General features: G+C 41.2%; 1 protein-coding gene across 3 annotated transcripts in view; it reads right to left on the bottom strand.

Annotated features, from left to right (window-relative positions):
• LOC140463174 (pleckstrin homology domain-containing family G member 4B-like) overlaps positions 1 to 14,610 on the bottom strand; it is a 185,899-nt gene extending 171,289 nt beyond the window's left edge. For 2 of the 3 annotated variants that reach the window (XM_072556953.1, XM_072556955.1), the window contains exon 1: positions 14,349 to 14,610. In XM_072556953.1, the coding sequence (XP_072413054.1) occupies positions 14,349 to 14,369 (21 nt within the window). In that variant the 5' untranslated portion in view covers positions 14,370 to 14,610. Of the gene's footprint in view, positions 1 to 13,786 lie in introns of all 3 variants that reach the window. The other variant, XM_072556954.1, reaches the window with a different exon arrangement.
• Between the last annotated feature and the right edge of the window lie 12,909 nt (positions 14,611 to 27,519).

Raw genomic sequence — 27,519 nt, 5'->3', positions numbered from 1 at the left:
TTCTCAGCTCATGGGAAAACGTTTCCTGACCCGTGTCCCCATTTTTTACCCAAACTATTAATCATTGTCCTGTATGTATATCTGTACACTTCTGCAACTGAAACATAAAAATTGATGATAACCTGATGAATATTAAGGAAACACGATGGAGGAATCTTCCATTTTTAACTGTGGCAGAAGACTAACAATATTTTCATATAATGGACGAAAATATCCCAAGCTGTGTTACAGAAGTGCTATCCAATTAAACTTTACACTGAGGCACATTAGCAGACAATAGGTCAGATGATCAAAAACTTGGCCCATGAGTAGGTTTAGGAGAAGTGTCTTAAATGAGGAAAGAGAAGTAGAGGTGTGAAAAGATTTATGGGAAATGGGATCCCAGAGTTTATGGCATAGGTGGGTGAAGGCATGGTTAGAAGCAGTGGAGCAATAAATAGCAAAAAGATGCAGTAGACTGGAATTGGAGGAGTCAAGAGTGTGGTGTTGGAAAAGCACAGCAGGTCAGGCAGCATCCGAGGAGCAGGAGAACCGATGTTTCGGGCATAAGCCCTTCATCAGGAATGAGGCTTGTGGGTCGGGGCTGAGAGATAAATGGGGGGGGGGCGGTGTGGGGGGAAATTAGCTGGGAAAGTGATAGGTGGATGAAAGTGAGGGAGCCAGTGATGGACAAGTCCAGAGGGCAGTGCTGAGTTGGAGGCTCGGGAGTCCCAAGCCTCCATTTAAAGTTCACTTGAGAATGTAACTTTAATAAAGTTTTGCGATTTACATGGGAAAGAACTGAAACCAACATGTTCTTTTTAAAGGATGAGAGACTTAACAAACAATCCAGGTCTTTTTCAACATATAATTTCACTTACATCACACTGTAAATTTTTGCTATAAATTCTATGTCTTACAGTCGTATAGCCCACATCCACCTGACAAAGGAGCAGCGCTCCGAAAGCTAATGCTTCCAAATTATCCTGTTGGATTATAACCTGGTGTTGTGTGATGTTTAACATTTACATGGAATTCCTTGGTTGCTATTCCAATGTGGATGTTATTCTCTTCAACAAATATGTTTCAATCCACCTTTCAAAATAGCAGACTTGGTCACTTGGTCCCTTCCAACCAATTCAAAAACCAACATATTGCTTGTCGGAACTTCATCATAATTTTAGACTCACAGATGACTTTATGACGACTGTATTTCAAAACTGATTAAGTCCAGCCCTGTTAAGTGGCTAAGCAATCAATGATTCCTGTATCTCCTTTCCAGGATTGCCTTGAACTTTTGCAAACATGGGTGGGGCAATTTAATTGGAGGGGAGGTAAAGATTCCCAACAATAGATTGAAGTTTTGCAATCGGGTTCCCTGAACCTTTCAGGTGGGCTGTTTCTTGGCAAGCACTTCTGCGTTCTTGAGAATGCCACGAATACTCATTGCACCTCAAACCAAGGGATGTATTTTCAAGGTTACAACCTTGTTAGGCAAAAACAGGAAAAGGTATATTCACAAATCCAAAGAGTGGACATCATCTTCCAAGCTCCAATGAGTACAAATGTTTTTAGTGGCTTGATCCATTCAGAAGGAAGGGACTTCTTTTGTGCAAAATGTGGTGCAAGTCTGATCACAAAGCAGAGCATAGCAGATCTTCCATTCTCTAGTGGCACTGGAACCAAGTTCACCTAATATATTCACAGGTGCTGACCTCCACACGCCACATCTGTCCAGACTGCTTTTGTCAGTCAAGATAATCTCCTGCTGTCATACATAGGGAATAAAAATGTCCCTTCTCTCCTGGATAACCATCAGGGGCAAACTTCAGGAGGCATTGCTGAAGTATGGCACCACTTTCTGCCTGGACTCTGCTATATTCCGAGCTGGCTGAGATGAATAGCAAATACTGAGTGAAGTTCCTGGTTTGCAGCGATGCTATTCAGGTCTCTGGTAAAAACAGTGCCCAGCTGATGAAGCTCACAACATCCTGACGGGCTTCAGAACTTCTTTCCCATAAAACTTGGCATTTTCCCCATGCAAGAGTAGATAATGAGCTAAGAAGAAGGTAATCACATGAAAAAAAATCTAACCTATCCCTCAGCAGAAGTCACTACCAGGAGAAAGTGAGGACTGCAGATGCTGGAGACCAGAGTCAAAAAGTGTGGCACTGGAAAAGCACAGCAGGTCAGGCAGCATCCGAGAAGCATGAGAGTCCATGTATTGAGCATAAGCCCTTCATCCTACATTCCTGATTAGATTAGACAAAATTTCCTACAGTGTGGAAACAGGCCCTTCAGCCCAACAAGTCCACATCGACCCTCCGAAGAGTAACCCACCCAGATTCATTTCCCTCTGACTGATGTACCAATGGGCAATTTAGCACAACCAATTCACCTTTGGTCTGTAGGAGGAAACCGGAGCACCCAGAGGAAACACATGCAGACACAGGGAGAATGTGCAAACTCCACACAGACTGTGGCCCGAGGCTGGAATCGAACCTGGGACCCTGGTGCTCTGAAGAGCTTATGGATCAAAATGTCGACTCTCCTCAGATGCTGCCTAACCAGAAGTCACGACCACTTTGGCACATGGACCCTGGTATTCACCAGATCAAAGAGAGTCCCCACTGTGTCAAAAATTGCCAGAAGACAGCTGGAATTGCAAGTCCAAACCTGGTAAAACCTCTCTCATTTCCATGGGAATGAACTTGGGATTGGGCACACATGTACAGTTCCCAGAGGCAGCTGACTGTTGATGTGACCGGCTGGCTCCACATAAATGGGATCTTGAAGTCCCTGGGGTCTGAAGCCCTGAGGGTGGAGACTGGACCAGGTAAGAGCAGGTCTATTTTCAGTGTACTTCTTTTGGATTACAGGGGCACCCCTCTGAGGAGTTGAGTCACCCCCTGCAGATATTGTCCCAGAATACCTATCCTTTGAGGCTGGATTCAGGGATCCTTCAGTGAGAGGGTCAGGTTGGGAGAGTTAACTCTGGAGAAGATTGGGAGGAATGATGCATAAACCACTTAGCAATATCCAGACCTGTGATAAGTGTCAAGAAGTCTCAAACTGTAGGGGTTACCATTAAACAGAAATGGAACTGCGTGAGCAACAGGACTACTATGGCTACAACAGTAAGTCAGAGCATAGGACAAGTAAGTCACCACGAGACAAATCAAGACCTACCAACCATCTGCAAGGTACAAACCAGGAATGTGGTGGAATACTCTCTATTTGCTTGGATGAGTACAGCTCTAATAACACTCATAAAATCTTATATCATCCAGGATCCACTTAACTGGCATCACAACCATATCCTTCAACATTCACTCCCTTCACCACTGATGTCCAGTGGCAGTAGTGTGGATGCTCTGCAAGATGCACTAGAAACAGTTCACAAAGCCTCCTTCAGCAACATCTTCTGAGCTGGAAATCTAGAGTGGACAAAGGCAGCAGATACACAGAAACACCACTGCCTGCAAGTTCCCCTCAACCCCGGAATAAATATTCAACCATTTCTAGCATTAAAAAAGCAAGTTATTTCTCTATTGTATGCTCGGGAACATAGAATATGAGAGCAGCAGTGGGCCGCTCAGCCCTTTTGAACCTGTTCCAGCATTCAATATGGTGATGGCTCAGTACCCTATTCCCACTTCCTCTCCATATCCTTTGAACCATTTCGTCCTAAGAACTACGTCTTTCTTCAAAGTCTTCAATGTTTTGGCCTCAACAGTTTCCTGTGGCTGAGGAATCCATAGGCTGATCAGAATCTGGGGTAAAGAAAGTTCTTCTCACCTCTGTCATAAAAGGCCTATCACTTCTCCTTAGACTCTGATCCTTGGTCTAGACTCTCTGATCATCAAGAACATCTTTCCTGCATCTACTATGTCCAATCAGTTAGAATTTTTTTAAAATCTTTCTATATGATCCCTCTCAGTCTTCTAAATTCCACAAATAGAGTCCTAACTGATCCAGTCTTTCCCCATATGTCAGTCCTGCCATCCCAGGATCAGTTGGTAGATCTTCATTGCACTCCCTCCATATCTGGAACATCCTTCCTCAGACAAGGAGACCAAAACTGCACACATATTCCAAGTGTGACTTTATCAATGTCCTGTACAGTTGTAGTGAAACATCCCTACTCCTGTACTTGAATCCTCTGAATATGAAGGCCAACATACTATTTGCCTTTTTCACGATCTGATGGACCTATATGTTTATTTTCAGTGGCTGGTGTACAAAGATATCCTGCACTCATTGCACCATATCCTTCCCCAATTTATTGCTACACAGATAATAATCTACCTGCCTGTTTCTTCTCTACCAAAGTGGACAGCCTCATATGTATTCACATTACACTGCATCTGCCGGGTATTTGTCCACTTACTTAATTTGTCTAAATCACACTGAAGCTTCTCTGCATCCTCCTCACAGCACACAATCCCAACCAACTTTGTGTGACCTGCAAACTCTGAGATACGACATTAGGTTTCTGCATCTAACTCATTGGTATATACTGTGAGTAGTGGGATCCAAACGCTTATCCCTGTGGTACCCCAGTTATCATTGGCTGCCACTCAGAAAAAGACCTGATTATTTCTACTCTTTGTTTCCTGTCAAAAGAAACTACCTTCAGAGTTTAATTTATGTTTAACACATGCACATATCCAGGAGATATGGCTGAAGACATTTAGTTATCCTAAGGTGGGAGAAGCCAGACTGTTGGCATTTACCATGTCAGCCATAAACCAGATCTTTGTTTAATGCCATGTTGGTTGTAGGTTCCTCATCCATGTTTTCAAACCCATCCATTGCTTTGTTCCTCCATATCTTCCTCACCTCCATACCTACAGCTTTCTGCGTTATCCACAGTCCTCCAATTTTGGCCTCTTGTGCATCCCTGATTGCAAGTGCTTTGGCATTGGTCTCTTTGGTTGCCTGAAATCTGAGCTCTGAAACTACTTCCATAAACTTCTATGTCACTCCACTTTACTTTGTTCCCTTGAGATGATCCTCAAATCCTAACTCTTTGCGTTTTCAGTTATTGGCCCTCATATCTCTTTCGTTTGGCTCAATGTCAAACTTGTTTGATAACCAACCCATTGCAGGAGCATTTTACTGTTTTGAATGTCCTACAATAAATATTCTAAAGTTATTGCTGTAGTATTTGAACTATTTTGTTTCAAGAGAGCATTCTAGTGGAGACTCCGGTGTTACAAATTATTTCAGTCGCAATTTTAGAATCAGTCAAAGGTTTTGAATACTTTAACTGTTCCTGAATTTATAAATAAAGTTGGATGATAAGCTGTCTTACTCTGAGAAATTCTGAGCTTGTGTAAGTATTACTACTGATTTAAAGTGTGAATCTGGTTTGCGATTACACTTAATCCAACGGCAATCCCACAATCTGGATTATTGTAACTGCCCGTGTCTGTGCAGACAGTGTGACGAAGCAGCAGCATAACTCAACAATTTAGATCATCAGCAACACACTGTTTATAGCAACTACCAACAATAGGTGGCAGCATCACTTCCACACAAAAGGAATTATGAGAAAAGAACCTCAAGAAGTGACAGTGCTCCAGGTCCAAAGACAGTTGGCTAGCAACAAGATACAACCAACACTGCTTGCGAAGGAAATTGACCAAAATAAGAAAGGGCATGAGTGTTGTAGGCCACAGAGGAGTTCAAGCACTGTTGAGTGATTTAACATTGCAAACTGGCACTGACTGTCTAAAGAAGCAGAATCCTTGATTACCTGGCCCAACAGCATTGCGATTCTATCAATACCACTTGGACACCAACGATTCATTCAAGTCCATCGTTACCTTCTCAAAGGAAACCAGAAATGGACAATAAATACTCAATGGCAGAAGTGGGTACTGCAGATGCCGGAAATCAGAGTTTAGATTAGAGTGGTGCTGGAAAAGTACAGCAAGTCAGGCAGCATCCGAGGAGCAGGAGAGCCGATGTTCCAGGCAAAAGCCCTTCATCGATAATAGGGAGATAAGTGCTACAACAGGTATGAGAATATCACTACTCTATCAAGCAATTTGTAATTTTTCAATCACTTGTCATCTTAATTCTCTGTTCCATTTCTGTGTTCCAATTCCTGCACTTTTCTAATGAAACCCCAGCTCAAGGAATACCAGCTCCTGCTTCAAGACGGTATTTTTCAATTCTCTGGACTCAACAATGAGATCAACCATTTCGAATCATAACCATTGCTTCCACTTTTGTCAATAGCAGCTCCTGCCAGTGACCCTCCTATCAGCTTCATTTGGTCCTTTTTTTTACCATTACCAATCTCTTTTTGCCTTTAACTGCACAATCATTTATTTTGTCATTTACATTTTTGGACTGGCCACTCTCACAATCCCTCACTTTTATTCTTTATCCCTTTTCCACTTTTCTTGCCACTGCATGAATTGAAATCTATTTTAACATCCCTAATTTTCCAGTTTTCTGTCCTTATTTCAGATTTCCAGTACCCATGGTAATTTGTGGGGTTTTTTGTGTGCACATAATAAATACAGCCTATAATGTCTATTCTGCAAAAATGATTAAAATACTGTAAGAATTAATTCAGTAAACATGCAAAAGACTGACTAAAAGAGATATTATGATATAATTGCTTGATAGTACAAAACATACAATTGCTAAAAGACACAAATTTAAAACTTTTCATCCTATACTGATCAGGACTGGGATGTAAGAAATCTAAATTTGAAATGGAACCTCAATTTATCCAGCATGAGAAGAGGGGAGTGACTGCTTGGACAATGGCTGGCAAGGAGATGCAGCTATAACTGTTAACTGTAAATCTTAGTAAGCTGGTTGACCTCAGAGTGGACAGGTAGGAGATGTTGCAGCAATCGGCTATCCCTATAACCCTGTCTGCGATGTAAAGGTGCAATGCATGCACAAACATCTTTTACCTTCTTGTAGAACAGGGTCCTGTGAGTGTAAATACATGTGACACTCAGCATACACAAGTGAAATGTACTGCAAGCCTGTCTAATAATCATAAATTGTTTTCTGGTGTATTTCTTAAAACTCACAGAACTTAAAACTTTAACAACTCACTCAATGGAGTTCAGTTTAATGATGCCACAAATAGCTGGTGTTGCCATGGGAATCCCACTAGCTAACATTTTTGTTGGTAACCATGAGAAGTATCTTTGAAGTAGTGACCACTAACCTCCTACCCCTTGCCTGCTTCTAATATGTGCATAAAACATTTGCAATATTTCGCTCTGCAGCTGAATTAAACAAGTTCTGTATGCACCATAATAAACTATATCCTGTGCTCAAATATACCACCGAAATGTAACAATCAAATAAGCTCTCTTTCATGGGTTAGTTATGAAGTTTGCCAACAGGTTCTCTACTCTGGTCTACCACAAACTACTTTTCCTGAGTGCACTGAGATTCCTACAGTTCCATGTGGCATAAGAACACCATTGTTTTACAATATCATGAATATGAGAATATGAATATCCATTTGTTCACTGTGGAAGCTTGATTCTGCGATAGGCCTAATTAGACCTATCCTATACAATAACAGCTATCTTGATCCATTCAACACTGTTTGTGTATCACAAAAAAGTCATGAAACGGCTGATAGCTATACTCCTGACCCTGAAACCTGTCCAGGCTAAGTTAGGGTGCCATGGGAAGAGCAAGTGTCTTAAGAATTGGTGAAGCTAGCCATCTCATGTTGTTACTTTGCAGCAAACACTGAAGTGGCTTTCTCCACTAACAGGAAGCTGCCAACAAGCCAAAAAGACACTGTCCTGACCACACAAATGAGTAATGCGATATATGTGTTTTAGGGTGATGCCAGGTACATAGGCTGTGTGTCTAAGGTATTGGCAGACCATAACAAACAACATATCTTTTTAACTGTGCACAGTGAGCAGTGATCCAACCAACCCATTCTTGAAAGTCTCAGAACAGTATCTAGCATAGAACTTAGAACATAGAACAATACAGCACAGAACAGGCCTTTCGGCCCACGATGTTGTGCCGAACATTTGTCCTAGCTTAAGCACCCATCCATGTACCTATCCAATTGCTGCTTAAAGGTCGCCAAAGATTCTGACTCTGCCATTCCCACAGGCAGCGCATTCCATGCCCCCACCACTCTCTGGGTAAAGAACCTACCCTTGACATCCCCCCTACATCTTCTACCCTTCACCTTAAATTTATGTCCCCTTGTAACACTCTGAATGTAATTCCGCTATTGGACAGCATTTACTAAATAATCCAGACTGCACTAAGGCAGAACCCAATTGAAGATTATTATTTGTAAGCCATACAGCAGGTTTCATGTTTGCATTCAAAGTCATACATATTCACAATTACTCTCCTGTTGTCTATAGGTGAAAGGAGTTTATGCACATATTGCACTTTTTAAGTAGATTGCTAATCCCTATCAGATTTGCCACGGCAATGCCTTGACCAGAGAAGATTGGCAGTACTGTGGCTCAGTGGCTAGCACTGCTGCCTCACAGCACCAGGGACCCAGTTTCGATTCCAACCTTGGGCGACTGTCAATGTGGAGTTTGCACGTTCTCCCCGTGTTTGTGTGGGTTTCTGCCAGGCGCTCTGGTTTCCTCCCACAGTCTAAAGATGTGCAAGTTGAGTGGATTGGCCATGCTAAATTGCCTATAGTGTTCAGAGATGTGTAGGTTAGACACATTAGTCATGGGAAATGCAGAGTTATAGGTTAGGGGGATGGGTCTGGGTGGGTTACTCTTCAGAGGGTTGGTGTGGACTTGTTTGTCCAAATGGCCTGCTTCCACACTGTCAGTATTCTATGATTCTATGGTCTGACAGATTTGAGGTTAATCTGCTGATAAAGATTGACAGTTGATAGCTCTTGTTGCATCTCCATGCTAACCATAATCCAACCAAACATAGCCTTCTCCTCATGCTGTTTAAATTGGTGTTACTTTTCTAAATTTGGTTTCTTGCATCACAATCTTGATGAGTGCAAGTGAAAAACCTTCAACTTTGTGTCTGTTTTTAGCAACATTACAGAAACAAAGTGAAGTATGACCTTTTTTTCTTGACAGAACAAGATTATTTGTAGAAGATCCAGTAAACTAGGCCCATTATTCAGTTCTTATTACTGAAAAGAGAGACATGTTTCTAAAGGTTTTTGTCTTGTACTCATCAGGACTTAAGCAAGAATGCCAAATTTCAAACAATCATCATGATTTAGAATGCAGGAGAAATAGCTGCCAATTTGATTGACTAATTTGGAAATTTATTAGCATTGTCAATTCCTGGAGTATATTAGGAGACTAAGTATGCTGATTGTTTTTTTTAAATTATTTTAGCCTTTTGCTAAACATGACAAACTTTTTAAAAAAAAACCCACTGCATCAGTGACTGATCTTTGAAGAAACTACAAATGACAATCCCAAAGCTGTGTACCTTGGTGCAGTACTGAAAGGCCCCTTCCATCAAAGTTGCAGGAGAATGGTTATGGGATTACAGTTCTGAAGATGGACTGAAGGAGATGAGCTTCTTCATTTTAGAGCAGAGAAGGAAAGGAGGAAATTCAATAAAGGCATTTAGAAAGAATAAAAGGCGGAGAAAACACTCCCCAATCACTAACCTGAAAACACATATTAAGGTGCTTGAGTAATTTAACAATATTTACCTTCTGGAGAAAATGGTCAGAGACAAAGAACTCTTTACAGGTGTCATGGCAACAAAAAAAGTCAGCAATTTCTGGAATCCACTTCAACAAAACTACACAAAAAAATTCAGAGATTGCCATCTATGATTTCCTGCTTTGCCACAGGGGATGCTGTGGAAGTCCCCACAGATGGAAATCTTTAGAAGTCACTTGAATTGAAATAAACTTCTATTTATACACCATAGCCTCATTGTAAAAACCTTTGAACAAATTAAACGTTGTTAATTAAAGTGTAATTGGGATTTTAACAGGAAACTTTGTTCATAATAATGACTAAAGAGACTCTTTGGTCCTTAAAATGAGTTTTGTATGCTTTTTTTTTATTTGTGGAATCTCAATGTCTCTATTGTGAGAAAACAGCCCGCTTAATTGATTGCAACCAGAAACACAATGCTTAGGGTACCATCATCTACATGAACTTAATGCCTGCTTTCAGTGTCACTGGTGGATGAAACAGAAGTTTAGAAAAACTCAACCCCAAAATCTTTACCATCACAAAGACCATTTTTATCACTAACGTCACCCACTCCAGGTGACTTGCCACTGAACTCAAAAACCCAAGCAATGACTAACACAAGAGTAGTATAGCACCAATATGTCATGACATTCAATGATAGTATTATCAATATGCTGAGAGTTACCATTGACCAGACATTTAAGCAGAGCAACTACATATATAACAGATCAGATCAGGGGCTGGAAATTCTTGAGTGAGTATCCCATCCGCTGACTGCCCTAAACCAGAAGAGAAAGTTGAGGGAGTATGATGGAATACTCTCCATCTGCCTCAATGAATGTGACTGCAACAATTGAAGAAGGTCCACGCCATCTAGACAAAATATTCTGCTTGAATTGTACCCTAATCACCACCTACAGCAGCCCTTTTCTCCACCTCCAGCAGTGACAGCATGACACACTTCAGCAATTCGCCAGGGTTCTTTTGACAGCACTTTCCAAAGCTTTGACTTTCTCAAAGGTCAAGGGCAGCAGTTGCATGGACACACCACTGCATGCAACTGCCCCTCCAGGCCACACACATAGAAACACAGGAATTAAAAACTGAAGTCGGCCGTTTGATCAACAGAACTGGCTGTGCCATCGGCATGATCACGACTGATCCTTTTATCTCAAAAACTCTTCTCTCCCTAAATGCCTTGACTGTTCTCTCCCTATATGCCTTGACAGCTTTAGCTTGCAGAGCTGTATTTTTCCTTCAATACATTCACAATTTGGGTCTTCCCAGCCTTCCGCAGTGGAGAATTGAAAGGTTTGCCACCCCTGAATATATGCCAAAATGGCAGATAGTGTATCCTGATTTCTTCATCCCTGGCCAGGGGAAACATTATTCCTGCATCCAGTCTGCCCAGACCTGTCAGAATGTCATATATTTCAATGGGATCCCTTCTCTTTCTTTTACACTCGAGTGAATACAGGCCCAGTCGATCTAATCTCATACAACAAACCTGCCATCTCAGTAATCAGGATGATGAACCATCACTGCATTTTCTTTATGGATGTACATGTTTTCTTTGATAAGGAGACCAAAACTGCACAAAATACTCATAGAGCAGTCTCACCAAAGCTTTGTGCAACTCCAATTAGAGTTCTTTCATCCTTTACTCAAACCATCTTACAAGGATGGCCGACACACCATTTAGCTTCCTAACTGCCAGCTGCCCCTGCATGCTCGCTTTCAATGATTAGTGCATAAGAGCACCCTTGATCCCTTTGTAAACCAACATTTCCCAATCTATCACTGTTTAAATAATACTCTCCCATTTCAATTTTGACTGAAGTTGACAATGTTACATTTATCCACATTATACTGCATGTGCCATGTATTTACCTACTGACTTAACTTGTTCAAATTACCCTGAAATCTTTTAATCTTCTCCCCATTCACATTCCTACCTAGTTTTGTGGAAATATGAAAATATTTATCTTGATTCCCTAATCCAAATTGTTGCTAGCTGAAGAGCTGAGAATGAAGCACTGATCCCTGTGATACACCTCCACTCTGCAAATGACCCATCTATTCCTTTCAATTTGCTGCCTGCGAACCAGTTCTCAACCCTGCCAATTTATTACCACCAATTCCATGTGCTTTGGTCTTGCACAATAAGCTTTATGTGGGACTTTATCAAAGGCTTTCTGAAAATCCAAACACACCACATCCACTACTCTCCCTCACCTGTTCTGCTGAATACATTCTCAAAAAAACTTTAACAAAGTTCTGTTAAACACATTTTCTCTTTCATTAATTCATGTTGAATTTATGTAACTCCCTTGGTAATTTCGAAGTGTTCTCTTATCATATATTCTTTATATTAGAATTCAGCACTTTCCCAACTATTGATGGTAGGCTCACTGATATGTAACTTGCTGCTTTCTCTCTGTCTCTTATTTTCGTTTACATGGTATACACCCTCCAATTTGCCAGAACTTCAGAAGCATCAGCCACTATTTCATGATATAAATTATTATTGCCTACTTCTTTATCCATTATCAATCCTATTAATTTCTCCAGCACTTTTTTGTTTACTAATACTAATTTCTTTCAATTCTGCCATGCTCAAATATTATTGCTTCCCTCAAATTCTAAGAAGTTGTTGTGTCTTCTTCTGTGAAGACAGAACAAAAGTAGCTGTTTAATTGCATTGCCATTTCCTTGTTCTCCATTATCAATTATCCCATTTCAGACGGCAACTGACCTACATTTGTCATAATAGACCTTTTTCTTACACACTTTCTCAGCTCTTACAGTCCACTTTTGTGTTCCTTCAAGTTTACTCTCACACTCATATTTGTACCCTCAGACCCACTGGTCTTTGTTTTCAAAATTCTAAAGAGTTAGTTACTTTTTCTAGCAACTTTATGGATCCCTTTTTGAATATAATATTATCCTCAGTTTGCTAAATTTGTTTTTATAGTTTTGCTTATTTTGTTTGATTAAGCTACATTTCGTGATGTGCTCTTTCACCCAGGTGAAATGCCCAACTGCTTGAACCCATGCCTTTTTCTTTAAATATTAACCACTGCCTATCTACTGTCACACCTTTTAATCAAGTTCAGCAGTCTTATGCAGTCAATACACCCTTCTGACCTTTGTAGTTGCCTTTGTTAATATTTATGACGCCAGTTTCAGATTGGACTACTTCACTTTCTAACACGTTTTGGTCTTTTTTTCCCTTAAGAATCCCTCAGACAATAACTTTGAATTGGAAATGTATTGCCATTCCTTCACTGTTGTTGGGTCAAAGTCCAGGAGTGGGTGTTTCTACAGAACATGAGCTGGAGCAATTCAGGAAAGCAGCTCCCCGTCAGCATCTCAAGGGCAATGAGGAGTGGGCGACAGATGATGGTCTTGGAAGTGAGGACCACATTCCTCTTATTGAAGGAAAAACATTTATGTTCCAGGCAAGACTAATACTTTCCCTTGCAATCTTCCCACACTCAGGTTCCCATTAATTCTGCTAATTGTATCATATCCATCAGACAACATCTTACAAGCTATAACACTGAAAGTAACCTTCTCTCAGTCAGTGACAATAACCAGCTTTGATTTGTGCCTGTGTCACACATGCCCTCAATGCATAGAGATTCCCAAAGATGAATTTGTTAATGCCCATTTATTGTTCGAGTAGGATATTCAAAATAACAACACAAATATGAAAGAAATATGAACTCTCTATTAGTCATGAAATTTAATGATTGCCAATATTATTTATAAAATACATCTAGCATAAACAGACATAGTATCACTTACGCCTGTTATTTCTACAATTAGCAAAGATAACCTTTGAGTCTAGCTTTAGGAAGTAAAAATACACTTAACATCTGCAATCAATCAAAACTTAGTAAACAGTTTTCTTGCACAAAATACCAAGAAGATTCTTTCCTGCACTATTCCAATACCGAAAAATGTTCCAAAGAATGTTTCTTAATGCATTAATTTTTTAAATACTGCATTTTTTTAAGTTTAGAAATTTCACATGAAGTTCTCGATAGTATGATACGTTGAATATCCAGCAACAAATTTCTCAAAGTCAACATTTCGAAACTGGATGGGGGATGAAAAAAAAAGAGCTTTACCATCTTCCTCAGAGTATAGCCGACATCCCATCGAATAACAGCATCGTTTCAGGATGTATGATCCGCCCCCACCATCTGTATTCTGAAGAACATGCCTGTGCTAAGGGTCAACACTCCCCACTCATAACGATCAAAGTTCTGCATTCAACTGCACTCACTGTTAGGTCTCTCCAAAGCGGCAGACTCGGAGAATGTAGCAAGACCCGATGAATTCAGAACTCTGTTGAACTCAGAAAAGTGATTAGCAGTGGGAGAAGCAATGCATGAATGTGACTCCTTCAGTGGATAAGTGCTCTGATTTTAAAAAAGGGGAGGGAATGGAGGAGGTCTGGGAAGAGAAATCCTTCTTCAGAAATTCCCGAAACTTCAAGTCTGTTGACCAGTTTTTTTTTAAAATTGCATTCTTCCACTAAAGGCATTGAAGTACCAGTTAGAATTGATCACAGTTCTTAAAAGGTTTCCAAATACGAACGGTTCCGCGAAGGTTCTCCCATGCAGTTAGTTACCTTATTCTATTACGTACAAGCTCATTTTTATCACTTTATTGACAGGACATTTTCACCTTGCAACTAATATTTGTCATCGAACGAGAGCCTCTGCTGCTCTCAGAGAGCTTTATAGTGCTCACAGAGTCTAAAACGTGCTAAATTCTCTCCCCCCACATTGTAAATAGGTTTACAGCTTGGCCAAACACAAAGCCCCTTTCACAGAACACGGCTGGCTCTATCTTTGTGCCCCACAGCTGAATACAGCCCCAGTTAATTCTGGAATATCCAGCACTATGTTTAGAGCTGCCTGAACCGGCAGGTCTGTCTGAAGCTACTGGAGATCACTTTGCTAATGTACAGTCCAAGGCGTCTCTTTCCACTCAGTAAACACATAACCCCTCCTCCAGCTGTCTGTGCCAGGGAACAGCCTTCATGTGCGAAGATATATCTCGATCTTGTGAAATGCACCCTCGAAAGAACTTGATTTCAAGAATTTTAATGGGCTTTTGCTATCTACGTTTCTGTGCGGAGGTGTCATTAGTGTGAGGAAGTGAAAAACTCTGTGCTACACTGTGACAGTTCCAGGATGAAACTGCAAACACACACCACACTGAATAGGCAGTGAATATCCACTAACGCCACAAGGTGTGAGTAACCTGTTGAAATCCACTTGTGATAACGTCTGAGAGTTGCAATTATTATAGCTGCACTTTCCAACCAGGACTTTTCGTATGTAGTCTGAACACATATAGTGTCAAGGAAAATTTACCCTGAAATGTTTTAATTGTGGGATGTACTAACACAAGGCTAGTTAATTCCAATATTGCAGATGTAATGGTCGGTCTTTAATGCCCTTCCCTTATAGTAAATTTGATTGGTGAGCATTTAATCAGCTGGGTGAATGGTAACCTCACCACCTCTATATCGGTGCCCACTTTATGTCTGAAGCAGGGATACCCATTGGTTGTGTTACACTTGAAGCCATTAAATTGGCTGATTTAATAACCTCCCCCTATGATTACTGGTCTTCATCCAGCAGAGGGGGAAGGTCTCACCAGGAAGGAGGCCAAAAAGAGATCAGAGAGGGAGGAGAGGGGAGCCCTCATTCTAAAGCACTGAGGGCCTGATCAAAGAACTGGGCAGTGGGAAGGGAGGGACTTTTGAAAGTCACCCCCTCTTTTTTTTTCAATTGTTCATGGAATTTTGGCATCGCTGGCTGGGCTAGGAATTATTGTCTACCTGTCCTTGATACATGGACTCCCAGGAGTATTGGTTGTGGACAATGGGATATCATTGGAACTCAAGTAATTCCTAAAGTTGAATGACAACTCCATACCACTCATCGTCCAATGGTCTGGAGGAAAGTGCAGTCCAAACCTTGAAGAATCAGTCTACAGCTTCACTAGATATCAAACTGTCTCACAGTTCCTGTTTGATTATTGGACCACCCCTCACGCAACTATAGGGATAGCTCCAGCGGAATTACTAATGGGAGAAATTTCCACACCAAGTTAAACCTAATATTCCCGGACCTGTTGAGGGGTTGAGACAGCAGCAGGAACACCAATGTGAGCCACATGCTTCCTGTAAGTGAGAGAGACAGTTTACTTCAGGGGATGAAGTTTAGTGTCGAAACCATGGAAATAACCTGAGGCAAGGTCAGCACAAGGTCAGGTCCCATGACATACAAAGTTTGGGTGGGTGACACTGTCCTGAACAAACATGTGGGTCACCTGAAAGCTGCTACCTCACAAACAGGGCAGGAGCAAAACATTCCTGGTACCTCAGAAAAAGAAAACATGTCGGAAAACATAGAACTTCCCCCTCAGACTAGAAATCTCCAAGTCCAAGATGGATGCCGCTTCAATATCATTAACGGCTAAAGAAGAGGAGGATACTCTCCCGAGACACTCCGGGTCTGAGAGACAAGCTATGGTCAGGTACACACTGCCTGGTTCTGAGTCAGTGTCAGAGGAACCAGACATGGGGTGAAAATGTCCCAGGAAAAGCTACAAGAAAAAGAGCATGTCTACAACCCGGACTTAGTAGGGGGAGGGATGGAGTGACTGGAACCAGGGCCAGGTGACTACACACTCCTTGCTTGGGGTTGTTAACCTGGGCTAATCAGGAAGCCCTGGCTGGCAGAGATAAGCATTGGAACTCAAGTAATTCTTTGTCATTGTCGGATCTGGGTCTGAGCTAGCTCTCAGAGCTTATGTAGTGTGCACATGTATATGAAGGGTGAGTTGCTGACTGAGTATCTGCCTTCTCAGAGTTATAGCTTCAAAAGTGGCAAGTAATACTCACGCCACCAGAGTGCCAGGAAATGACCAACACAATAGAATCTAAACATCGCCCCTTGTCATGCAAAGGTAATACTATCACTGAATCCTCACTATCAACATCCTGTGGCTGACCAGAAACTGAACTGGGCTAGCCAAATAAATTCTGTGTCTATAACATCATTTCAGAGGTGAGAAATCCTAAAGCGAATAACTGATCTCCTGACTCCCCAGAGCCTGTCCACCATTTTCAAGGAAGAGTTATGTGTGTGATGGAATATGCAGTTCCAACAACATTGGAAGCTGACCCCATCCAGGACAAAGCAACCCGCTCACAGCTTTTCAATCATCATCCCCAAGTTTGCCGAGTGAACTCTAGGCACGTGCAACCACTTTGAGGGAATCCACAATGTTCAGGAACATTGAGCCCATGAAAGGACTGACCATAGTCGGCATGTAACTGAGTCCAGGGTTGACCTGGCCATTCCCACGGATGGGGGGATGCTGCTGGCCCACCATTACAGCTATGGCCACCAGATTCTGGCCACCAGACATAGCTTCATTCTGGAATCCACTGGATGACCCTGGTGGAGCTCAGCCAGTGGCTGGCAGTGACCATTACTCAGGATATCACTCTTGCTCCCCATGGTAGTATGGTGTCCTCTAAGGTGTTGTGATCTCATCAGATTCAGAAAAGTTTCCGTCCTAGTTGTGACAGCCCTTTTTGTTCCCCCATCAATACCAACTATTTTAGTTTTGCCGGGATGGGATATTTTTTATGTCTGCAGTCGGATATTGTCAGTGGCGACCAGAAGAGTGTCCAGAAAGTTTAAAACCAGAACAGACTTTTCCAGAGTGATGTATCTGCCAGTGGGATGTGGCTTGAGGCATTTGTATTTGTCACTTGGCCTCCTGGACTGCATTCCAACTTGTAATTGTACGCACTGGATCCATTGCTGAACTCGACCGGAAGCTATGGGTGGCACAGCCTTGTCTTCTTGAAGTAGCCCCTGCAGGGGTTTGTGATCCGGTAGTGTGACAAATTTCTGTCCGTAAAGATATTGGTGGACCTTTATCACACCAAAGATGACTGCCAATCCTTCCTTCTCTACGTGGGCGCATTTGTGTTCAGCATCAACTAAAGTCCTGGAAGCATACACTATCAGGCATTCCTCTCCATTGGGCCACTGGTGAGCCAAAACTACCCCGATACTGGACGAGGAGGCATCTCATGTCAGTACCACCTATTGTTGGGGTTTTAGTGCTTGTTTGAAGTCCTGTTGGGCTTCAGCTAGTGGGCACTTTGGCATAGTTACATCATTAATCCCACATACCAAATGGTTTCTCAGCATCTCATTCAGGGTTAACACAAAATCACATGCCTTTCCTGGTCATCGTAACCTCATCAAATATCCTGACACGGAAGCTCTTGGTTCTTGAACTGCTGAATAAAACTAAAAGCATCTCAGAATTAGAGTAAGGTTGGGTTTATAATATTCCTCAGCTAAATCTGTCAATTCTTGAAAGGTTTTAGTATCCCGTGCCTCTAGGAATGTTCAGCTCCTAATAACCAAAAAAGCTGCAGGTCTGCAAGCAGTCAGTTGAGTTACTTATTGCTTTTCATCTGCCCCAATGTCATTTACCCAGAAAAATACTGCATTCTTTCCACATATCCAGGCCCAGTCTTCGAAGGCAGGATCGAATGAGCCAAGCTTCCTGAATAACAGCATGATGCCAGAAATGCTTACCCTGACTCAAAGACAACTGTTGCGAGTGAATTTTCTTCAGGAGCATACTGTTTTCGCTCATCACCACTGAAATAACTCCAAGGAAGCAGGCATTCCGTGAGCATGTCACCCTTTATTTACACCTGCACAGTACATGGGCTCTGACCAGTCAGCTCTCAGCCAGTCTCTTGGATGAAGAAACTCTTGAATCTCCAGGGGTTTTTTTTATTTGATGAAACCATACAAAATACAAACAGTTGACAATAAACAAAAAGCAGCAGTTTACAAAAAAAATATTATGTACAGGGGAAGGGGCAGAAAGGCCAAATCTCAAACCCCAACTGTTCAATCAGTTAACAGGGAAATGAGGGCAAAACTCAATCCTCTCATTGGCCAGCCAAGGCTCCCTGATTGGCCCAGGTTAACAACCTCATTCAAAGATTTCATACTCAATGAGATCCACTTGGCCCTGGTTCCAATCACTAGAAAGTCCAAGTCTGGATATTGTCCAAGAGATTGTTAGAGAATTTGACAGGCTAGACGTGTTAAGATTGTTTCCATCTGTGGGACTATCTAGGTCCAGAAGCCAAGATCTCATTTAAGACACAGATGAGGGAGGATCATTTTCTTCTCTCAGAGAGTTGTGGATTCATTAGCACAGAGAACTGTTGAGGCTGGGTCATTAAGTATATTCATGGCTGAGATAGATTTTTTTTTCATTGGTTGAGGAATCCAGGCTCATGTGAAAATGATGGCAAAGTAGAATTGAGGATGGTCAGATCAGCCACAATCTCATTGAATGGTAGAGCTGACACAATGGGCTATATGGCCTGCTTCTCCTCCTCCATCATACAGTCTTGCCATATTTGAAAATGGACTGGTTCAGTAACTGAGGAATTCCAAATGGTGCTGACATTGTGCAATCATCAGTGAATATCTGCTCTTCTGACCTTCTGATGGAAGGAAAATCATTGATGAATCAGCTGACGATGGCTGGGGACACTACCCTGAGAAATTCCTGCAGAGATGTCTTGGAGCTGAGATGACTGACCTCCAACATCCACAATGATCTTGCTTTGTGCCAAGTATGACTCTAACTGAATTCAGCTCTTTTATCCATATTTAAACCAAGGCTGAGGTCCTGGAAGATTCTAGACAGGCCATCAGTGAGTAAGGTTTTGCTCAGCAAGTGTTATTACTGATAATAGGAAGTAGTCAGATCAGATGGCAATTGGCTGCATTGGAATGTTCCTGCTTGTGTGTACAGGATGTACGTAGTTGGGCAGGGCTGTTTTGCTGAGGTTGGGGTGGGGCCCATTTTGCTCAGGTCAAGTGTGTGACCAGGACAGGGGCTGGGGTGATAGGGTGAGTGGTCAAGGCTGTACTTGGGAGCAGCACCCCGGTCTGTGATTTCTGTCCTATCCTATTCTGTCAGGATTCCTTCCTGACTGAATATCAGTGTGCTGGCACCTCTGATGGGAGTGGCCTGCTGATGGGATAGGACATATGCAAACATAGTAATGGTCTCAGATATTGGCTGCAATGTTATGACTCAGTTACAATGCTTACGTCAAGCAGTTGCTTGACTATACTGTGGGATAGCCCTCCAAACTTTGGAGCGTTAGTTAGTAATATGCTTGGGAGACAAGAAATGAAGTAGATGCTAATAGGGTTAGATAAATTTGAGTTCAAAGAAGCTCATGGGAAACAGAGACACTAATATAGACCACTTGCACTGAATGGACGGCTTTTCCCCGAAACGTCGATTTCGCTGCTCGTTGGATGCTGCCTGAACTGCTGTGCTCTTCCAGCACCACTGATCTAGTATTTGCACTGAATGGTCTACCTCTGTTTCAATTTCTATAGCTCATCCACCAAAGCAATGGCTGATGGTCGGGAGTTCTTGCAAAATTACCAAACATATAGGCCATATTTGTTACTTCTTTATGTTGAAACAGGAGGAAATCAATGCCAACTTGTGTTTACTTAGGACAGCACCCTGAACCTGGCCCAAGTAGGGTCATGAGTTGAAATTTTGGGGTCACCAAATCTGCTAAGGATCTCTGGCCACCACTCACCCCACCCACCCCACCCCCAATGCTGCCACCACCTCCCCCTCACCCTGGTTTTTAAGGTCTTGTCCCTCACACACCCTGCTCTCCCAGGTCTTCTTCCACAACTCTCAGTTTTTACTGAGGAGTCACCGAAACTTTCAAGTCTTTGAGTGGGAAACATTTGGGAAATACTGGTGAAACTCATCTTGGTAAAAGCCGTCCTGGGAGGTGGTGAATCAGCAGCAGTATTTTTCTTGACTCATATTGGAAATATAATTGTGAGGGACAGGATAACCTCTAAACCTCATCAAGCTCCCTAATGTCAGGAACTCTGGGTGAATTTCCCCCTCCTATCCTAATGACGGTTCAACCAAGTACAGCTACCTCAATACGAACTAAGGTTCCAATGTGTATGTTCTGGGATTGTATGATTCAGTGCTATTACTCCAGTGAGGCATCAGTTTAGTCAAGCTTCTTTACCACTTAATATTCTTGTTTACATTTTTGTTCAATGCCCCTTTTTCCCGCTTGCATTTTCTCTTTTGTTGTCTCATTTTCTGATAAGTTTTTGTTCATTGTATTTATCCTTGTCTCTCATTCGTTTGATCTTATATCTGCTTTGTACTTTACTAATTTGGGACAATTACATCACATTTTACTTTGCTCTTCCTTTTAATCTCTAGCTTCCTTTCTTGTGGTCTGCTTTGTCTTTCTTGTTAGTTTGTTGAATCTTATCTTTTAATACTGCAGTTTTCTGACTCTTCTCCAAAATAATCCCTACTACCTCCTTCCCTTATTCCCCGTTTCATTTCTTAGCAGTCCAGAGTTAGCTGAAAAACACTTTAACTGAAAGAGCAATACTGTGAGCTAAAGCAAACAAAAGATAGAGGCAAGTAGTTAGCTGGAGGAACCAATCACATTCAGAGCAGCATTGTGCGGAGGCAGTAAAGGGCTTGAACTATATGCAGAGACAAATGGAAACAATTATACAGAGGCAAGAGCAGGGAGATTTACTATGTAGCTAGCTCAGTGAATATCAATGTGCTGTTAACATTTCAAAGTTTAACTTCTATATATAGAATTTTATTCACTGATTTGTGGTTACTTTTTGTCAAAGCTGTCAAGCATTTTGAATACATTTCTTCCCTCTCCATCTTCCCCTACTCTCACCTCTCAATGTCCTTGATGTATTAGAAATGCTACCAACACACTTTCCCCTGAGGCAAATTTGAACCGATTCAATTTATTGTCCCGATCATGCAACTGAATAAATAGTGATCAGTTCATTATTCTTTTCACATAACACTGTAAACAGCAGAATTAGAGAAAACAACTAAACCTGATAAAATGTAATCAACTGAGGGGCATATGTATTAATGCATTAAACATTCAGAACCAAATGAGAGCGTTAGAAACATTAGTGGCTATGTGAATCTTATTTGCATAAGATGGAATTTAGTGTTCTTATTTATAACATTTTCGAGAGATGGATGGCAGTCTTTGTTAAGGATTGATTCGCAACAGTAAAATTTAATACTTGTGCTAACACAGACTGCATATGGATAGAATTAATAACTAGGCAGGGAAATAGTTCAATTCTCATGTGCATTACAGACCAGCAAACATATGGAGATGAGCTAGAGGGGAAATCTGTAGACAGTAAAGAGTGATACGCAAAAACAACACACCAAAAATTTTGATTATTCTAAATATCGCAAGAGGAAGGGTTTGGAGGGATATGGGCCAGGTGCTGGCAGGTGGGACTAGATTGGGTTGGGATATCTCATCAGCATGGACAAGTTGGACCAAAGGGTCTGTTTCCGTGCTGTACCTCTCTATGACTCTATGACTCTATAAATTGGAATAAAGGAACTTCCTGAGTCAAGGTGGGATTTACTTGTTCCAAAATTGCTTCTTAGTTCGTGGAAAATAGTCAACTGTTGCTTGCACATCTCCTTTCCACAAACCAGGAAGCCAGCAGTTGAATGTTTGATCTAAATGTTTTCCTAGCTGAGTTAATTTTCAGGCAGGCTTTTAAATAGTCAACACATCCACTCAAAATATGTGGGAGACCAATTGGTTACATAGTCTGAGCTCCAATACCTATTGCTGGAGAGCATTAGGCAAAAAGAAATGAGAGATGGGAGCACAACTCATGCCCGTTGAATCTGTTTCTGTTGAAAAGTCTCATTCACATGGGACCACTGGAGCTCTTATAAGGAATCTAAGGGCTTTCTTAGTTTTTTAATGACCTTGTTGAAGGCAGGAAGTGTACCAAAAAATGTTCTAGCCTGTTCTTGAATTGACTCTCCAACTCGCACTCCCCATTTATCTGCAAGTTTCAGAATGCACAGGGACAAATAGTCAGTTCATGCAGCTCACCAATAAAATACTAGTCACACCTGAACACAAAAGACCATCATGTCACCATATCTCACTACGTATTGGTCCCCGGTGCTTTCCCTATTACACTATTTTGATCTTAGATTTATCTATTCTCATTCATTAGATTTATATATTGGCCTCTACTTGGATTCTGAAAAGCTCGACACCCCAGCAATCCAACGTTTCCACTGCAGTCCCATCATCAACAACCCTATTTTCAGGCTTTTATCTTATTTTCTTCTAAAGTTTCAGACATTATATGCTTTATCTTACTATGCCCCCAATAATCTCTACTGAAGAACATCAAGTACTATTCCAGCCTTTTCCATGGTAAGTCAGGAATAACACTGGCATTCCTCATCTCCCTAGGCCTTGTCATTACCTTTACTACCATCAAACACTTCATTTTCCTAAAATGTCTCTCCATGACAATCCATTCCTACACCACTGACCTTTAATGGTTCCATTAATACCTGGTATTACAAAGCTTTCACAAAACGACTTTTATTATTTTTTGTTGCTAGCTTGAATATTCATCTCTGCATTTGTATTTCACATGCTCACTGTATTAAAGCAAATATGGGCCAGCAAATTGCTTGGTGCAAATTTGTTAATGGGTTATTTGTAATTAAGTGAATGTTAGAACTGATTAACTGCACAGTTGATTGAAGTTTACAATCACTAATTGGATCAGCTGGAATAATATAATCAAAAGAATTCTGTCTTGTATATAATTAGTATCTTCCTATAGGGGAAGTGACCAATGTAATCAATGATTCTTTGAGAAGGAGTAGGCTCAGGTCATGCTCTAGGACTCACATTTTATGCTAAACTAAAACTTTACGACCCAAGTTTTTCAGATTCTGGGGTGGTATCTGAACATCTCCACAACATGTCAGCAAGATCTCAGTAAATGTAGGCCACAGAGGGGCCTTGACTAGCCTGCAGAGGATGGGCGGATACATTTAAATGATATGGCCGTATTGACCATTTGATAGTATCCCCTCTGGGACTACCAGTTATATGAACCAAACAAACAGGGTGAACATTGAAATGTTAAAGTGGTACCATGTGTCAGTGTATGCGTTAAGTTAATATTACTTAGGTAAGTGCAGGGTATGTGTGCGAAGGTACTATTCCTCGGTAAATGGAGGGTATTTACATTAATAGGAGTAAAAAGGTAACGGGGGGCTATCAGCTTCAAGAGATGTCTGATGCACTTGAGCTAAAAAATTTGAATCACGATGAAGAATGGCAGTTGGTGGGGATTAAAGGGGCCACTCACGGCTTTCTTAGTAGAACATATAAAAAAGGTTGAAGGAAGGATGATGAGAATCCCAAGTGGACTCCAGAATAGTAAAAGGAGTGATAGGACAAGCAGTTCAAAGGTTACAGATGAAAAGGCAATTGTGATATTATTATGTGTATGCCATCATGCTTAGGACAAGTAGAGGTTAAAAGTTAACAAAAGAAAATAAAACATTGCAACCACATGACAAGCATCTAAGCAGAAAGCTTGCAAATACAGAGAGTGGCTGACGCTTTCCCTGGGGAGACTGGAGAGATGTTGATTAGGGTAATTTAGACAAATATCAGAAATTTGGTGATGATATGCAGTTCAGGCAATTGTACAAGATTATCTTTTGTCTTTATATAAGCCTTTTGTTTTCTTTCTTTTTAAATTGTTAAATTGAACGAGTGTTGCAGAAATTGTGGTAAATATGAGGAAACTTCTGTTAATGTGGATGAATATGATAAAGGCTTTGGTGTGGACAATGTATGTGGATAAGTTTCTGTATGTTTTCTTCCCTAAAGGGCAGTTGTGCAACAAGGGTATCAGCACCTTATAAAAAGGAACTTCACATCAAAGAATATGAGTTGGATTACAAGGAGAGTGCAATTACTTAAACAAACTAAATGTTTTAAGTTATAAGAATCAAGTTGTGATTCCTGGTCAAAAATCACAGCTTGATATAATTAGCTAAACATGTGGGAATTTTAACTCAGATGTGCATTTACTCATGTGAGAACAGGGTAATTTTAAATGTTGGAAGTTGCTTATTGGAACTTGGGAAATAATTTGGGTCTGAAACAGTCTGTGAGTTTTAAGTTTAATTGTTAAAAGGAAGTGTACTTGTCACAAAACCTTAAAAATAAGCTTAAAAACTTGAAATATTAGGGGAAAGTATTTTGAAACATTACTTTCACGTTTCCTCGAAAATTACTTGTTTAGACAATTGAAGTCGATGAACTAAAATAAATTAACTTGAGTTGGTATTCAAATCTGAAATTTTAAAAGATTCCAGGAAAGCTCTAAAACCATGCGCATACACACACAATCTTAATGGTTTCTATGGGTACAAAAAAAGAAAAGTTTCTGATTAAGAGAAATAAACTAAATATTGGACGGAACCTGTCAGCTGAATAACAGTGTCGAAAAGTGTGGTGCTGGGAAAGCACAACCGGTCAGACAGCATCCAAGGAGCAGGAGAGTCAATGTTTGAGCATGAGCTCTTCATCAGGAATGACATGGATGCTGCCTGACTGGCTGTGCTTTTCTAGCACCACACTCTTCGACTCTGATCTGCAGTCCTCACTTTCTCCTAGCTGGATAACAGTGTTATTTAAAAATGAGATAACTTTGAATTTAAGAGTTATTTTTGAAGAAAAAAAATTGGGATCATCTAAGATAAAGAACAAACAAGAAAAATGATATTACCTGATCAAATAGAAATATCTGACTTTTGTTTTGAAAAGATATATTCATACTTTATTGGCCTATAAAATTTCTCCAAAACCAATGAGTGAGATAAAATGGTAATGAGTGAGATGTGTAAAACTTTATGAGAGGAAAATTATGGAGTTAACAAAATACTCTCTGCTAGAAGGAGACTATAAAACATATTGCTGGAATTATAAAGTCATAGAGGTTTACAGCATGGAAATAGACCCTTCGGTCCAACCTGTCCATGCCAACCAGATATCCCAACCGAATCTCATCCCACCTGCCAGCACCCAGCCCATATCCCTCCAAACCCTTCCTATTCATATACCCATCCAAATGCCTTTTAAATTTTGCAATTGTACCAGTCTCCACCACATCCTCTGGCAGCTCATTCCATACACGTACCACCCTCTGCATGAAAAAGTTGACCCTTAGGTCTCTTTTAGATCTTTCCCCTCTCACCCTAAACCTATGCCCTCTAGTTCTGGACTCCCCGACCCCAGGGAAAAGACTTTGTCTATTTATCCTATCCTTGCCCCTCATAATTTTGGAAACCTCTATAAGGTCACCTTTCAGCCTCCGACGCTCCAGGGAAAACAGCCCCAGCCTGTTCAGCCTCTCCTTATAGCTCAAATCTTCCAACACTGGCAACATTCTTGTAAATCTTTTCTGAACCCTTTCAAGTTTCACAATATCTTTCCAATAGGAAGGAGACCGGAATTGCACACAATATTCCAACAGTGGCCTAACTAATGTCCTGTACAGCCGCAACGTGACGTCCCAACTCCTGTACTCAATACTCTGACCAATAAAGGAAAACATACCAAACGCCTTCTTCACTATCCTATCTACCTGCGACTTCACTTACAAGGAGCTATGAACCTGCATTCCAAGGTCTCTTTGTTCAGCAACACTCCCTAGGACCTTACCATTAAGTGTATAAATCCTGCTAAGATTTGCTTTCCCAAAATGCAGCACCTCGCATTTATTTGAATTAAACTCCATCTGCCACTTCTCAGCCCATTGGCCCATCTGGTCCAGATCCTGTTATAGTCTGAGCTAACCCTCTTCGCTGTCCACTACACCTCCAATTTTGGTGTCATCTGCAAATCTACTAACTGCACCTCTTATGCTCACATCCAAACCATTTATGTAAATGACAAAAAGGACCCAGCACCGATCCTTGTGACACTCCACTGGTCAGAGGCCTCCAATCTGAAAAACAACCCTCCACCACTACCCTCTGTCTTCTACCTTTGAGCCAGTTCTGTATCCAAATGGCTAGTTCTCCCTGTATTCCATGAGATCTAACCTTGCTAATCAGTCTCCCATGGGGAACCTTGTCAAATGCCTTACTGAAGTCCATATAGATCACATCTACTGCTCTGCCTTCTCAAAACAAGGAGGAGTCACCTATGTGTGTATGAGGAGAGAAATCAGGAATTGAGCTGTTCAGAGATGACTGCCTAAGAAGCTAACACCCCAAGACATGCGGATAGTAATGTGGACTGCCCTTTATGAAGTGGAAGTGCCTTTATGGGTAATTAACAACTGTTTGGAAACATTGACTAAATCTGAAAGATCACTGTGTGTAAGCTTGGAGGGTTGTGCAGTTATAACCTGTACAGATAGACTTGAAAAGGAAAAATATTAAAATGAAGAGAATTATACTTTAATTTCTAGAAATGCTGCATTGCTCCCAATGGGCTCAGGTCATGCTACAGGAATCACATGTTATCCCTGCCAAGAGGGAGGCCAGGAGCAGATCTCTTAATTGTCATATATCAGGTAAACCACAAAGCCAATGGCAGCAGGAGGATAGCAGTGATGGTGAACACCTCCCTCATTTCTAAGGCACCCATCATGCACAGCAGCAGTGGCAGATATTTATATCCTGGGCAGTATAGGCTACTTAAAAAAGAAAAGGCGACAACTGCTAAAGACCCTGAATGGTATTGGAATGGTTACAATTTCATTAAGATGCACCAATTCACCTCCACTCATGTGCGAACTCAGACTAAAAGGGAAATACTGTCAAGAATTGTGTCTTGAAATTAGTCCCCATTCGGATG

This window comes from Chiloscyllium punctatum, chromosome 37, assembly GCF_047496795.1.
Source record: "Chiloscyllium punctatum isolate Juve2018m chromosome 37, sChiPun1.3, whole genome shotgun sequence".
Lineage (NCBI taxonomy): Eukaryota > Metazoa > Chordata > Chondrichthyes > Orectolobiformes > Hemiscylliidae > Chiloscyllium > Chiloscyllium punctatum.
This window is presented reverse-complemented; position numbering and strand designations above follow the sequence as displayed.